Genomic DNA, 16,887 nt, shown 5'->3' with positions numbered 1-16,887 from the left:
TTTTTTGTATGTTCCTGCTGCCAACATAATTTAATTGAATTCATCCTAGTAACAAAAAATAGATGCATTTTGACATGGGTCCTCAAGTTCTCAAAACAACTTGATAAATGTAATTGGACATTCTTGATTTTTAATCTGATTTGCAGAGCTTCTGCAGATCTGTGTACTCAAATAATATATCCTTAGGTTATTAGCACATGTACTCAAGTCACAAAGGCAAGGCAGTGTTGGAAATCTAAAAGAAACACAGGAAATACAGGAAATAATCAACAAGTGTCTGTTTCTCTCTGTGTATATACTCAATAACCTGTTGAGTATTTCCAATAATTTCTGTTTGTACATTCAACTCACATAATCTTCATTTCACTCACATAAACAATTGTTAAAACATTCTGGCAACTCAACAGCTTCCATAAACAGTCTTCTAAACAATACCTTTATGTTGATTTGTGGAGGTAGGTATGATCTTTCAATATTATAGTAAATCTGTAATTTACAAATCCCAGATCCTCTGAGATATTTGTATCATTGATAGTCACAGGTGAGATGCCGGACGACTGGAGGTTGGCTAATGTGGTGTCATTATTTAAGAAAGGTGGTAAGGACAAGCCAGAGAACTATAGACCAGTGAGCCTGACATCGGTGGTGGGCAAGTCGTTGGAGGGAATCCTGAGGGACAGGATGTACATGTATTTGGAAAGGCAAGGACTGATTAGAGATAGTCAGCAGGGCTTTGTGCATGGGAAATCATGTCTCACAAACTTGATTGAGTTTTTTGAAGAAGTAACAAAGAGGAGTGATGAGGGCAGAGCCATAGATGTGATCGATATGGACTTCAGTTAGGCATTCAACAAGGTTCCTCATGGGAGACTGGTTAGCAAGGTTAGATCTCATGGAATACAGGGAGAACTAGCCATTCGGATACAGAATTGGTTCAAAAGGTAGAAGACAGGGTGGTGGTGGAGGGTTGTTTTTCAGACTGGAGGCCTGTGACCACTGGAGTGCCACAAGGATCGGTGCTGGGTCTACTACTTTTCATCATTTATATAAATTATTTGGATGCGAGCATCAGAGGTATAGTTAGTAAGTTTGCAGATGCCACCAAAATTGAAGGTGCAGTGGACAGCAAAGAAGATTAATTCAGATTACAACGAGATCTTAATCAGATGGGCCAATGGGCTGAGAAGTGGCAGATAGAGTTTAATTCAGATAAATGCGAGGTGCTGAATTTTGGGAAAGCAAATCTTAGCAGGACTTACACACATAATGGTAAGGTCCTAGGGAGTGTTGCTGAACAAAGAGACTTTGGAGTGCAGGTTCATAGCTCCTTGACAGTTGGGTCACAGGTAGATATTTCCTTTATTGGTCAGAGTATTGAGTACAGGAGTTGGGGAGGTCATGTTGAGGCTGTACAGGACATTGGTTAGGCCACTGTGGGAATATTGTGTGAAATTCTGGTCTCCTTCCTATCGGAAAGATGTTGTGAAACTTGAAAAGGTTCAGAAAAGATTTACAAGGATGTTGCCAGGGTTGGAGGATTTAAGCTATAGGGAGAGGTTGAACAGGCTGGGACTGTTTTCTCTGGAGCATCAGAGGCTGAGGGGTGACCTCATAGAGGTTTATAAAATTATGAGGGGCTTGGACAGGATACATAGACTAAGTCTTTTCCCTGGGGTGCGGGAGTCCAGAGCTAGAGGGCATAGTTTTAGGGTGAGAGGGGAAAGATATAAAAGACGCCTAAGGGGCAACGTTTTCACACAGAGTGGTACATGTATGGAATGAGCTATCAGAGGAAGTGGTGGAGGCAACATTTAAAAGGCATCTGGATGGGTATATGAATAGGAAGGGTTTGAACGGATATGGGCCGGGTGCTGGCAGGTGGGACTAAATTTGATTGGGCTATCTGGTCGGCATGGACGAGTTGAACTGAAGGATCCGTTTCCATGCTACACATCTCTATGACTCTCTGACTCTGCTTGTCTGTGTAGTCTAATACAGTGAGAAAAATCTACATTTTTTAAGAACAAAAATTAAGTAACTCTACATACGGAGATGCAGAATAAAATATTTAATACTACAACCACTTCTTTTTGCATGGACCAAAATTCTCTCAGTACACTTAACTTCTGTATTCCATTCATAACAATGCTTTGTTTGATAAATAATAAAATCGCAGAAAAAAACTCAGAAAAAGAATTCAGTAACAGACAACAATGTGAGCTTGGATTTATATAAATCTCCGTTTCAGGAGTGGGTTGTATAAGACTCAGATGCCAACAATAATATGGAACAAAGATCATAAGGACTGCAGATACATGGGGAACAGTTCAGTCAACAGATTCCGCCCACCCATTAGTTGAAGTTTAATATATAGTGTTGCAGGAATATAAGGTGTTATATTTTGCTACCAATGTGCTTTGATCAGTTCAATGTCACTCAGTATCTTCATTGCAAAAATTAACCCAAGTAGCTGAATAACCATGAGAATTACACCAATTGCACCAATTGAATCTATGTTGCTATTAAACCAACTAGTGAGCTGTGACATGCACCCACGTAGGTAAATATAATTCTGGGCTGTCACTTCTTCCATATGTAGAGTGCCGAAGCCACACTGAGAGTTTATAACTGTGCCATTTTCTTGAGGATTGATGCAACATGAAGCAGGGGCTCCACACGCATGGACACCTGGAGAGCTGCAGTTAAAATACCTGCAAAAGGAGAATGTAAATCAAGCAATTTAAAAACATGTCATTTGTTCTGTTTTTATCAGAGAAAACATGTGTGATCTGAATTTGTTTCCAGTTTCTAAACGTTTGCGCTGGCTGCCTCTCTTTGCTCAATTGGTAATTATATAATGACTCTTGACTGTTTCATAATGACCAACAAAACTGCTATGCTACAGTCCACCAGAAAGAAACCTTGCTATGATATCAGACAGGCGGTGTCAATGGAATTATCTATGCTTACGAAGACTTCCGCTGACTTAATTGACAATATATCTTCACTAAATCTGTGGATATGAGTCAGTCTGTCTATTAACCCACGCTCATTTTCTGATTCACTTATCAGACATATTGAAGGATTGAAAGGTGATAAATGTTACCAAGGCATTGTCCACACGCAACAAGTCCTGGCTCAGGCCTCAAACTCAGAAAACAATGCTCCCACTTTACCATAAGATTTGCTGTGTGCATAAACAGTACCAACCAAAGTGAACCAAACATATAGCCATCAGGAAGGTGGTCAGAATGGTCCCAATGTGACAATAAGTTGCAACTTTATGGAAAGAATGCTTTTGAACTTTTGACATTTTAAAACCACCTTTGACATTGTGTTACACAGCCAGTTTGAAATCATCCTCTTCATTTTCTAGGCTACATAAATATGTGCATCATACATATTTATATCACAAGCCTTCAATTCTTTCATGGAATTTTGATATGCCAACAAAAAATAACTGGCAAGTGAATATTTTAAATATGGAAAAGTAAATATGATTTTTATTTTAAGGCTGCAGCATGTATCAAATACAAAATCAAAGGCACATCTATTTTATGGCACCAACTTTTTCATTATGGAACCATATAAACAGAAAATTGTCCTATAAATGTTTAATGTAAGAGCCACTAGTTTAGTCAAGAAGGCAAGTTTACTTTTTAATTTCATGAACTATTTTAAACAGCTTTCCTCCTTTATTAAGGTACAAATTGAAAGAATAGAACAAATTAAATGAAAATGATTTTAATAAACTTTGAAAAATTAGCAAAATATTATGGATGCTGGAAAGAAAATACAGAGAATACAGTGTGTGTGAACTCAGTTCTGAAGAACAGTCAATTCAGACTCAAAACGTTTCCCTTTCCACAGATGCTACCAGACCTGCTGAGTTTATCCAGCATTCTCTGTTTGAGAAACACGACATTATATTCAGGACTGAGGAACACTTTTTTTAACTGCTGCTTTTTTTTCTTGTTGAAATAGCACTAAGGTAGACATTTGGACTTTTAATTGACCATTATATGGCAGATATGCCATTATATGACAGGCATGTATCACATGATGCATTACATGTGACTGACACATGAGTCATATTTCATAGAGATGTACAGCACAGAAACAGACAACTCATCCATGCCGACCAGATATCCTAAATTAATCTAGTCACATTTGCCAACACTTGGCCCATATCACTTTAAACCCTTCCTATTCATATACCCATCCAGATGACTTTTAAATGTTTTAATTGTACCAGCCTGCACCACTTCCTCTGGCATCTCATTCTATACACGCACGACCCTCTGCGTGTAAAAGTTACCCCTTAGGTCCCTTTTATATCTTTCCCCTCTCACGTTAAACCTATGCCCTCTAGTCCTGGTCTCCCCCACCCCAGGGAAAAGACCTTGTCTATTTACCCTATCCATGCCCCTCATGATTTTATAAACCTCTATAAGGTCACCCTTCAACCTCCAACACTTTCTGAACGTACCTTTTGGCTAAAAATTTTCCATTCTATAACTGCTCTGCACATCCTTGGCTCATTTTCTGCTGATACTTCATCTTGAGCCATTTTCTTTGGCTGTTTGTGCCAGTGGGGGTTTGCAGTTGCTTTGCACTCTCAGGAGCAGTACAAGAGACAGGTGCAGATCTCTGACTCAGGCTGCTAAAAAACAAATTTGTGCAAGGATACATGCAGATATCTTATAGTAAGTGCCGTGGAAACATTTAAAAAAGTAGTGGGAGTTGTCGATTCAGCCTTATATATTTCCAACGATTTATCAATTTTTCTAACATCTCGTGAATTTTATATAAGATCACGTAGATCAGGAACAGAGGTTGAGAAATAAGGACAAAACCCTGCAGATGCTGGAAATCTGGAACAAACGCAGAGGACGCTGGAGAGACTCAGCCGATCTGGCAGTATCTGTGGACAGAGAAACACAATTAACATTTCGAGTCTGATATGTCTATTCTGTAGAGCTGAGTTCACACCTGTTGAGTTTCTCCATCATTCTCTGCTTCTGGCGTGAAGAAGGTCTTTTATTTTATTTAATAAATCCCCCTGCTGAAAGTGAGCATGACGACAATTTTCACTAGGAATGAAACTCTGCACAGAACTCTTTTGGCACAATGGATCTTCCATTATCTCGAAATCCATACTAAACACAGGTTAGAACATTGGTCAGAATGTGTTGTAAATCTGGCTGTTAACCTACTCACATGTTTAATTGCCAATCGTGATAGGACTCGACCCCGCAGCACATTAACCCTTGTTGGATCTCGTTGATAATGAACCGAACATCGGGATCGTCCTGATACCTCTTGACGCCCAGGGTCATGCCGTTCTTCAGAAAGTGTTCGATTCTATCCCTCTGGGCGTAGACCACGATCCCGCCTATGATCTCCGCCGTCACGAACATGATGATGCCAGCCACGAAGAATTTCAGCAGACACTGGTTCTCCCTCAGGGCCCCCACGCAACCAGAGCAAGGAAAAACACCAACAATCAGTCCCACAACAACGAACGCCAGCATTGGGTCTGTGCTCAGAGAGCTGATGTTGGCCAGCTCCAGAGATTCTTTGTCTATGAGTCCCCAGACCCCGATCCCAAGAATCAGGTAGCCCAGCAATGTAAACATGAAGTTGGACAGGAACATCAGGTACTTGACACAGCCGTTGACTTTGTTGTTTCGGCAGTGCTGCTTATACTGCTGGCAGAGCCACTGGGGGCCGAGCTCAGACTGCAGATCGCTCTGCGTTTCAGCACCATCCGCTTGTGGACAGCGACTGCTCCCTGCCTGTCCCATCTCATCATCTTGGAGCCTGCCTTCCTGTTGAATTGGGGTGTAATGGGGAATAAAGAGATAAGAAAGGGATGGTCACTGCGACACTGGACTCACTAGTGGTCAGATATTTAGATAGGTTTCTACACTAGGAGCATATCAAAAAGCTGTGACTACAGGCAGCCCATTCAGTTTACGTGATCCTGCCAAAACCTGACCATTTCTAATTAACGACATGAGCAAAAACCGACATAACACGTGTCACCTTGTTTCTAGCAGTACACCTTTAGAAACACATTAAATAACATTGAATACCTTATTTTGTTTTGTTCATTGAATTTAGGAAAAGAGCACGTCATTACCCTACTATTTCCTTTTTGCACATTCATGAATATAATTTACTCATGCATTGTCTCCACACAGTCTGCCAGACAACATTACTCCATTCCAACTGTACACACACCTACACAACTGCTCATCCATTCATTCTAGTTACTCAATCATGCACACTGTCACTTACCTAGACATGACAGTGCAATACAATACAATTGTAAAAACTGAAAGAACTGCGGATGCTGTAAATCAGAAACAAAAATTGGAAAAGCTCAACAGGTCTGTCAGCATCTAAGGAGAGAATCAGATGCGTTTCGGGTCGAAGCACTAACTCTGATTGTGTCCACACAATAGAATTGTATATTTGCTATAATTTTAAAACTTCCTTTCACGTATACTATCCAAACTGCTGCCAGACCAGTTGTGTTTCTCCAGCACTTGGACTCCCTTAGCATGCTTGCATGTAATGGAGGGAATTTTGTTAGATTGCCACTTCTTCACGCAGTGCTGTGGAGCACTATGTTGTACTTTGTACTTCTTTTGGTAATTATACTTTCTGCACATTTTAGCCCAACACCTTCTTGTAAAACATACCTTGCATGTGTCACAAAACAAATGGCACTGCTTTATAGAGTGAGACAAGCCATGCTTTGTACAAGGTTTGCATGTTCCACTGAACCTGTTCACAGCTGCAATAGTTATTCCAGAATCAAGTACTTCTGCTGGCCTGGTTTGTCCAGAAGTGCCTTTCAGGTGGATTTTAAGGGTGTAGAGGCAATGGCCAGTTCCATAAGCCTTTCAGCTAAGTTGGCATATTGAAATCACATTCTGTACTTTGACTATGAATTGGTCAATCACTTCACCTAGCTATTGATGGTATGACATGAATGCAAGTGTGTGTATCTTGGCATTCAATGCAGTATAATGTTGATCATTTAAAATCTGAAAATCCTTTTATCAGGATCATTGCATCATTGTCAGAAACAAAGGAGAATTCTATTCTTAAGTCTTCAGTGCCCAAAATGGGAAGACATTTATCTGCCTATCATTCTTTTTCAGTTATATGATGATCCATAAAGTTTCTTTAACCAGTTGAAGCTCTTAGAGAATGTCAGTACATGATCAGACTATAGTGGGATGCTTCCCATCTTCCTTGTGCAACTTTTGTGCTTTCTAAAATTCCAGTGTAAAAATCTGTAATACAGTGTGATCCTTTTCTATTTTTTATATATTGATCTGTTAATTTTTGTTCATGTTGCTTTAAGGTTGCTGTTCCTTTAAAATTTGCAGATTTATGCCTGTAGATGGCATTGTCAGCAATTCCACTTCTGACATCACTGTGCAGTTTGTGGTATTCTATGCTATATACCACATGGACTCATTCTTGTTGAGACAAATGTCTTGAGGTTTATAAATAGCACCAGATATTTACATAGACCCACATTATCACAGTCTGGATCAAAAACAAAAATTGTTAGAAAAACACAGCAGGTTTGGCAGCGTCTGCGGAGAGAAATCTGAGTTAATCTTTAGGGTCCAGTGACCCTTCCTCAGAGCAGTCTGGATTCTGTGTTTACTGAAGTACTGTGTATTACATACACACAGCTAATTGAGTGAAGATACTACACTGAGTCCCTGAAATAGACAGAATGATTAAAGGCAAGAAGTGTCTTGTCTTTATGAAATCCTGCAGATTTATAGGAGTAGGATTATTCTCCTCATTTTTGTTAATTTATCTTTCAAAATATTTTGGTAAATTTCAAGTAAAGAGCATTCATAGATGGAATACTGTTACATTATCATTCATCAAAAATGCCTTAACTGTTCAAAGTTTAAAATCAACAAAGATTTCTCTGTTTCAGTCACTAGTGTATTTCTAAACGATGCCGAATAGGAAGATCATGGGATCATGTCCCAGAAGCTCTCTATTATAAAGGTCATTTGCAGAACCCTAAACTGAAAGATTTTTGTAGTTAGACACATTCAAAATTATGACAAAGTGAGGACTGCAGATGCTGGAGATCAGAGTCAAAAAGTGTGGTGCTGGAAAAGCACAGCCGGTCAGGCAGCATCCGAGGAGCAGGAGAGTCAATGTTTTCAGCATTAGCTATTTATCATTCCTGCTGTTCGAACGCTGCCTGACCGGTTGTACTTTTCCAGCATTGCATTCAAAATTATGCCATTTTACTTTAAAAAGCACATTGTCACTAATAAAAATGTTTTACTTTTTTTAAAACTTTTGAGGCTCTGCACCTTCATCTCTCTCAGGTTTTCTTCATTCACCCTCAAGTCCTCTCTCAGCAGTTTTTATCCATAAGGCCTATCTCCTGTGCTTTGAACCCACTTCAACTAAACTCATGACCATCAAACTGCCTTTCCTGATTGTCTTGTTATAAATGGTCTCGTTTTATCAGGCTTTCTCCTGTTTTATTTTCCAGATGATGCCATTGTGGCCTACTCAAATGTCAACCCTTGAAGGACCCTTTGTCCTAATTAATTAACGTTCAATGTCAAATGCTGCTTTCCTCTCCAAGAGCAGAGAACTTGCTTTCATCTCTCAGGTACACACTTATTTGTCCTGCAACTCTTTTCAATCTTTCTCATCTGGTTCTTGTCCCTTCCACAGCAGCAAATCAATTACCACAGTTATAAATGGTGATCCCTGTCACTGTGATGGATTATTCTTCCTTACTGCTCTGCAGTCTTCTACAATCAGTCATGCCATTCTCTGTCAGCCCATCACTCCTCTGTTGTCTAAGTCAGTGGAACAGCCATCTTGTGAGTTCCAATGCAACAATGGAAACAAACATAGCCAGAGCATCAGTTCCTCTGTGGTTCCAACACCTCAGGAGGTTTACCAAGGATCTATCCCCTTCATGCAAGTATTGTCCATCCTTGTGTCCCTAAGTATCTCTGTAATCTCCTTTGGCCCTTCAAAACCCCACACCTCATTACCATCTTTGCTGTTGTTTTTCTGACCCCCCCGACCCCCCAAATGTTGTGACTCTCCTTTTGCCTCATTAATGGTGAGCTACTGAAGGGAGTTGCTCTGGAAATACTCATTTGCAAATTTCCACTTGGCCTCTTTTAAGAGTCTTCTTTGAAAAAATCTCTTTGACCAAATCTCTTTTTTGACACATTTTCTGAACTCTGCATTTTACAAGTATTTTCTACATATAAAGCATAATATAAAAGAATTATTATAACTATGTTTTCTTTCAGAAGTCTGGTCAGGATTATGCCTTGTTGAAAAAGTTAAAATCTTTTCCAAATCAATATCCTATACTTTAATACATTGAAAGAAAGGGAAAGGCTGGTAAAGAATTAAAGAAGTAAATGTGGAGATTGTTTCACAATTTATTGCCAAATGGTCATAGGAATTTTTGTTTATTAGTATGTACATTGATTGGAACAAACTTTTCAGCCTGTATTAATGTTGCATAAAAAATTCAGTAAACCAAAAACATTGCACAACCTAATGCTTCTCTAGTGGCAATTTGACAACTCACTCAAACAAAATCCAATTAGCAAAGACAAGCAGGGAATTTCTGATAGTTCCTTAATTGCCTTTATGTGGAATTTGTTTTGTTTCATTTTATTTGATTGGCCAAAACATTTGCTAACATATTTTTTTCATGTTATTACGTGTTTTACATTATTTATGCTACAGAATGTAATGAGCAAGGATCATAACCCCAGATCATCTCCGGACATATTGAACATTCAATTGTATTTGCATCTTTTACAAAGAGGAGATACAACCAAAAGGTTATTGTGGATGCAAATTCAGTGGTGGTCTGGAGAGGAATCCTAGAATTTCATACCTGAAGCTATCAAGAAAGCTTCAAAGGGACAAGTGAACTAAAAGATTAGATTAGATTACTTACAGTGTGGAAACAGGCCCTTCGGCCCAACAAGTCCACACTGACCCGCCGAAGCGTAACCCACCCATACCCCTACATTTACCCCTTTACCTAACACTACGGGCAATTTAGCATGGCCAATTCACCTGACTTGCACATCTTTGGACTGTGGGAGGAAACCGGAGCCCCCGGAGGAAACCCACGCAGACACGGGGAGAACGTGCAAACTCCACACAGTCAGTCGCCTGAGTCGGGAATTGAACCCGGGTCTCTGGCGCTGCGAGGCAGCAGTGCTAACCACTGTGCCACCGTGCCGCCCACGAACTGAACTGTAATCTGAACTGTAATCTCTTGTGAGTATCCCACAGGAAAAGTCTGGACAGGAGAAATATTTTGTATTTTCCCCTTTCAAGAATAAACAAGGACAATAGTTAAAAGGCCAGATACAACATTGGTCTGTGTGTGCTAGTGGGTATACAGTGCTTGTGTGTGCTAATGGGCTAAGGTACTCATGTAAACTAGTGTGGGCTAAAGTGCTTGTGAGCTGTAAAAATCTTAGTCAAAGAACCATCTGCTTAACACCATTCATTGCTAGTAAAGAATTCATTTGCTTTGAGTGCTGGAAGTCACTTTGTCAGCCAATTCAAAACGAAACGGGAAAATCTTGAAATTAGTCACTCAACTATAAACATTCTACAATCAAATTCCACAAATGACTCAGAGATTAATCAAAATATCTTTTAAATTTGCTTTTTTTGGACTCACCTCATTTCCAATCTGTGTGTTGTCTGCTACGTAATTATTTCTTCTCACATTTAGTAACTTATTAACTCACTCATTCATGAACTCAAGAAAGCCTGGTTAAATTGTTTCCATTTAAAACAAATTTATTTGGTCTGGGTGAAACATACACACGAGGAAAGAGATTTTTTTTTAATGAACCTTGTTGCATCAAATCCAGGAAGGTGAATGAACAAAGAAAGGGAGCTAGTTCATCCCTTCTTACCCAAGAGTTTGGCAGCTTGTTCTGTTTGGAACAGTAATAAGTTGGGGAATCTCACCCAGGGACTGGTCATATCAAGAAATAATGTACAACATGCAATAGATTAAAGAGAAGGGTCAGGCAGCTTCCCTGGAGGGAAAGCAAGCTGACATTTTGAGCCTAGATGACTCTTCATCAGAGCTGAAGTGAAGTATGAAGTTCTGACAAAGAGTCATCTGGACTCACAATGTTAGCCTGTTTTCTTTCAATGGATGTTGCCTGACCTGCGGTGATCTGCAGCATTTTTTGTTTTCAGTTCAGAATCAAGCATCTGCAGTAATTTGCTCCTAGATTAAACAGAAAGTGATTTATAAGCAAAGCTAATGATAAACCATGGATTATTGAAAGAAAAAAGGGACATTTATATAATACTTTATCACAACTCACAGGCAGTTCCAAAATTACTTCATGCACAATTAATTACTGTGAATGATAGTAACTGTTGACATACTGTGTACTTTGCAATTCACTGCCACAGCATTTGAGGTACACAGCACTCTCTCCTTATTTTATTTGATTGTGGGATGTTGTCACTGGTTAGACCAGCATTTATTATTTAAACCTAATTGCCTGGAAGATATTTAAGAATCAACCACAGAGTCACATTTGATTCAGATTTTATTTCCTAAAGGACAGTAGTGAAATCTTCGCACAAACTTTGAAGTAGTGAACCAAGTGGGATTTTATGACAATCGACAATGGTTATATGATTGCCATTAGATTAGCGTTTTAGTCCAGACTTTGACTAAACTGAAATTTCACCATTTTCCATAATGGGCTTCAGGCCCATGTCCACAGAACATTAGTTTGGGGTTCTATGTTACTAATCCAGTGACATTACCAACACACTGCAATTTCATACTCATGTAATGACTGTCACACTGGCCAAGGTCTTCGTGTCCTCGAGTGGAGTTTGATTTCATAATCTTCTAAATCATTCTGATGAACAGCTGATGACCGAAAGATTCACTATGATGTTTTCAATTAATTGCAATATATCCACTTTTCAGATCCTCATTTCAACATGACTGACCATATAACTAATGTACTGACCCATACCTTACCCATTCTTCAGAAAATTACACTAAGAAAAATGGGCTTTCAGTCTTTGGAAACATTCTTTCACAGCTGTTTTTTAAATGTGGAAATTTCTGTGCATTGAGATTACTTCCACATTCATAACAAACTATAACTTGAAATTGTGAGGCACAGATATTAACAGTAGATATAATTTTATTGAGACCCAATATTTGAGTGAACTCACAATGCCATCATACATTGCAATTGTCTAAGCAAAGATAATCAAACATGACTTCTCAAGGAGATAATGTACATATTAAACAAAGGAGACCGTACTTCTATGTCTGTTGTCAATGTCTTTTATTTGGCTGATTAATAAATGGCATTTTTTTCAAACTTTGTAAACTGTATTTTCTTTCTTTCATAGCTTTTTTCAATGACTCCTTGAAAAATCCAGAAAGTTGTTATGATGAGAGGTTATTTTGCTGAAAAGTTAACTTCACTTTCTCTCCAAAGATGCTGCTCTTGTCGAGTATTCCCACCATTTTCTAATTTCATTCCATAAGGAATAGTGTAATTCTATGAAAATTAAGATGCTTCCATGGAAATGATACTAAGCATTCACGCATCAAGATGGCATATCATTATCAAATAATCACTTATTAAAGTTATCAAAGTTATCATTATGATCTTTTACCTTGAAAATCAAAGGACTGAGTTCACCCACATCTCCCTTCTTGATAAAAGGTAAACACTGGATCATTTTCATCATGAACTGCACAATGGATCTATTCAATTTCTGGTCAACGTTAATGGAAAGTTTTCACAAAAAGTCAAAACTGTTGTTTCACCAGCAATCAAGTGAATCAACGAGAAGTAACGAACCCAAAAGAAAAGTTCCTGAATCATGTGAGAGTCACAGCCAAGCGATTAGAGGGGAAGATCTAAATCTCTTTTACTGAAAGCCAGTCTTGCTTTTCCACAGTGTCCATTGTGTTAGAGGGGAGGATCTAAATCTCTTTGCAAAAACAAGACTGGCTTTCAGTAACAGTGTCCATTGCGATTAGAGGGGAGGATTAAACCTCTTTTACTGAAAGCCAGGCTTGCTTTTCCACAGTGTCCATTTTGTAGAGACTGCTGATGATTGGTCCGCAATGCTCTGACATAAGTTCACACAGGTCAAAGCAAGTTACTGAAGTATAGTTTGCTGGAATAGTCCAAGTTTAATTCCCTGTATTTTTCAAACTAAACATTCAGCACGTAATCATTCATCTCCAATATCATGCATAGTTACTATCATAATATTATCCAAATTATCATGCATAAAAAAATGTGAATTTCTTGATACCTCACTGAGGTAAAGTGCCTCTTGATTGATAATTCCAATGCAGCCAGTTTTGTATATTCCATATGGGTTGCCCAAGCTCGTCAAGTGATCATAACCACTATCTTAGGTCAGTTGTGTACTTTTTACATCCCTTGTTCAACTATCAACATTTCCCACAGAAGTTTTGATCACATAAATAATCAGCTACCTTTGTGGGATGGTCACATAAATAGCCAGCTATGTAAAGTCACAGACCAGATTTACCATCATTTCAATGCTCACCTCCAAGGCATCTAATATTATTCAGGATCTTCAGATGCATTTAAAATTTTAAATGCCAGTTTGATTATGCAGTTTTTGATACTGAGATGTAACAGAAAATTGGCCATAATTTTGCATTTAAAAAAAAATTTGCTCAGACTGTCAGGATACATTTGTATTACAACAAGAAATTTCCCTCACCTCGTTCAGTGTCCTAACTGAGGACAGGCACATCTGATTTTTCTTCCCCAGCCTACTCGCACGGCGCTATTGCAATCTTGGCACAAGCTTTGCACCTGCAAATTGAGGAGGAAACATGCTTATGCTCAGTGATATAGCATGAACTTTGAGAAAGAAGCAAAGATGGTGAATGTCTGATGTAACAAGCTTTCACCCCTTTTCTGCTTTGCTTTATTTGGTGAGTGCCAATTCTCCAGAGAAAGTAAACAGATAAATCCCCCAAAATCTGAATATCGCTCACAGGGCTCACGTTTAGTCAGCCCTGCACCATTCTGTTTACCCTCACTATCCCTCTGAGTTATTTTAAAATTTGAGTCGAGACAATAGAGGAGCATGTTCCATAGATTGTTGACTGATTGCTATTCTCATCTGAATTTAACATAGGAAATGAAAGCTCAGGTTCAGCAAAGTCTGCAGACTCAGCTCATGGACTAACATAGAGAGGTTCTTTGCTGATGATTGCACAATATTCAGCACCATTCACAACACTTTAGACACTGAAGCAGATGGTGTCAAAATACAGCAAGATCTAAATAATATCCATCCCACAAATGAATAACAAAACGTTCTGGACAAAATAATTTGTAATAAGAGTCAAATGTGACATTTGTAATCTTACTCCTTAGCAAGGGTTACAGGTAGTAGGTGTTGAATTTTCTCTTGCTTGAAATATCTATCCTTTTTTGTATTCTTTGGTTAGTCCTGACTCTCTATTTTTTTGTTCATACAACTCTTAGGGGTAAGACAAATTGTGTATGACCGATGTTTCTCTTCTGCTAAGTTGAACTAATAATCCACTGCCTTCTCAAACCTACAGACAAGACATACAACATCCACAGGTATTCCTGGGAGCTCTTACCATACAAACTACAGAAGACTAAAAATTCCCATTCTGGTTTCCTGACATATGTGGATCCCATGGGTCCATCCTTGATCCATCCCAAATCTTGAAGTTAAGATAATTTGCATATGGTGACTACTATCTACTTGGGATTTGGTGGATTAGGAATGCTTGTATACTACATTGCCTCAACATAAATTGACTAACGACTCAAGCTGGAGATCTTTGAAAAAGTCATTGCAAGACAACATTTCATAATTTCTACTTTCACGATTTCAAATGGTCACTCCAATGTCAAATACTATAGGAGAGAAAGCTAGATGACCAATTCAATCCAGAATTGGCCCACTCCCACCTGAATCCAGCTCTGCATGCATGTAAACCTGGCCATTGTTGAAAATCAATGGTCACTCATTTAAAACAAAAATTAGGCCTTTCTTTTCACTAGGAGGATTGTGAGTCTTTGGAGCTCTCTTCCTCAAAAGGTGGTGGAAGCAGTCCTTGAATATTTTAAAGGCAGAGGTAGATAGGTTCTTGTCAAGCAAGGGAGTGAAAGGTGATCAGGGCTAGGTGGCTATGTTAATTTGAGCCGGCAATGGTCTTATTTTGCCTTATTATACAGCAGAGCAGGCTCAAGGGGCTGAATAGCCTTCTTCTGTTCCAATTTATATGTTTGTTATGTTCTATATACCTAATTTAAGGGCACATCAAAAAGGAATAATAGAATGGGATTGGTGGTATTCTAATAGGGTGATATATTTCTCAGAGCCCTAGCTGTTGATGTCTTCCAGAGCCAATTGGGGTTTGGGAAAGGTCCCAAATAAAAGCTGCACATCCCGAGACATGACAGAATTATCAGATGCTGAAAGAAAAATAAGAGTAGAATCCCGTTACAACAAGGTTCTGATTTCAGCCCATCCAAGCAATGTTGAAGATAATGATGAGATTAGACACTGCATGCAATATTAGTATAATAAAGCCAGATTTGGATATTAAAAGTGCCCAAGGTGTTCCTCAGACTTCCTAATAATGCTGAGACTCAGTTGGAATTGATAGTTGTGCTCAGACAGAGCAGACTGGGAGAATAAATTCACTAAACATTTACATTTCCACTTTTGCGAGATCTTTATGTGTGTTTATATACATGTGTGTAAAACTCAGTATGTAGAGAGCCCTATTTTTATACAAGTATTAGAAATCCAGTTGGCGAATTTGTATGGTGCTGCGTGGATGGAGGCAAGTGGTATGTGGAGCACAGAAACTAAACTTTAAATGAAGCATGATGGTCTTCAAACCACATGAGAAATCTTTATCAATAGCTTCTGTTCGGCTGTAACCTAGTATGGAAATATAGAAAAATAAACTATTTCATTTAAACCCCTTGTGGTTCCTCACTTAATAAAAATGAGTAATGAATATCTAATCCACGTTTTCCCTTCCCTAGTTACTGTAGTTACTGCATAATCTATCCTGAACAAATAGGAATATCCACATTACCTCCATCAATTTTTCACTACAGTAGTCAATTACTAATTCACTTTCAGTAGAGCAGATTATAAATTGCAATTTTATTATATTAGCTATTGTGTTCAGGTGATAAACTGTAAAATGAGACATGTACAAGGTAAAATAATATCCATGGTATTCACATAAGGAATGTCTTGAAAATTAAATTGAACTGAGAACATAGGACAAACAAACTGATTCTTGGATCTTCTGCTTTGCATAAAGTTTAATCAACAAATGAAGTTAACTATCAGCTGCAGTTGATGCAAAATTTGTTGAATATTTAAAAAATAAATATACCTTAATGGAAGCATTCCTAGACAGATGGATGGATGGTGAATATTGGTTAAGTGAGCTTCTTTACCTATATGTATCTTGTGATCGAAAAGCTTCAAGCATTTTGCTATTAACAATTAACCTCTAACTAACTTCAGGATCACAGTAATGTAACTTTATGACTGGAAACGGACCATTTTAAATACAGTTACATACTATCAGTGGATTAATACATTTTGCATAGCTATAGCACTTGTCTCTTTGTGGCACATTGAATTCCAGATTAGCTGCATTCTTGCCAACGCATTTGGGGAAAATTTATAATAGAAATGAAGGTGCAAATTTATGACACTTGTGGGAACTTGCACTCAGTTTTGTGTGGCGATGCGTTGTTG

The 16,887-nt window shown here is 38.5% G+C and overlaps 1 protein-coding gene across 1 annotated transcript; it reads right to left on the bottom strand.

Moving 5' to 3' along the window:
- Positions 1-1,996: 1,996 nt before the first annotated feature.
- Positions 1,997-12,884, bottom strand: LOC122562172 (tetraspanin-10). The gene is made up of 3 exons (XM_043714790.1): positions 12,739-12,884; positions 5,221-5,831; positions 1,997-2,711 (listed from the first exon to the last, which is right to left on the bottom strand). Exons 1-3 carry the CDS (start codon positions 12,811-12,813, stop codon positions 2,405-2,407), a joined length of 993 nt encoding a protein of 330 aa, XP_043570725.1. The 5' UTR covers positions 12,814-12,884; the 3' UTR covers positions 1,997-2,404.
- Positions 12,885-16,887: the final 4,003 nt, after the last annotated feature.

The sequence above is a fragment of the Chiloscyllium plagiosum genome, chromosome 24 (genome assembly GCF_004010195.1).
Source record: "Chiloscyllium plagiosum isolate BGI_BamShark_2017 chromosome 24, ASM401019v2, whole genome shotgun sequence".
NCBI classification, from domain to species: Eukaryota; Metazoa; Chordata; class Chondrichthyes; order Orectolobiformes; family Hemiscylliidae; genus Chiloscyllium; species Chiloscyllium plagiosum.
The sequence above is the reverse complement of the archived record's forward strand: the minus strand, read 5'-3'. Positions and strand labels throughout refer to the sequence as shown.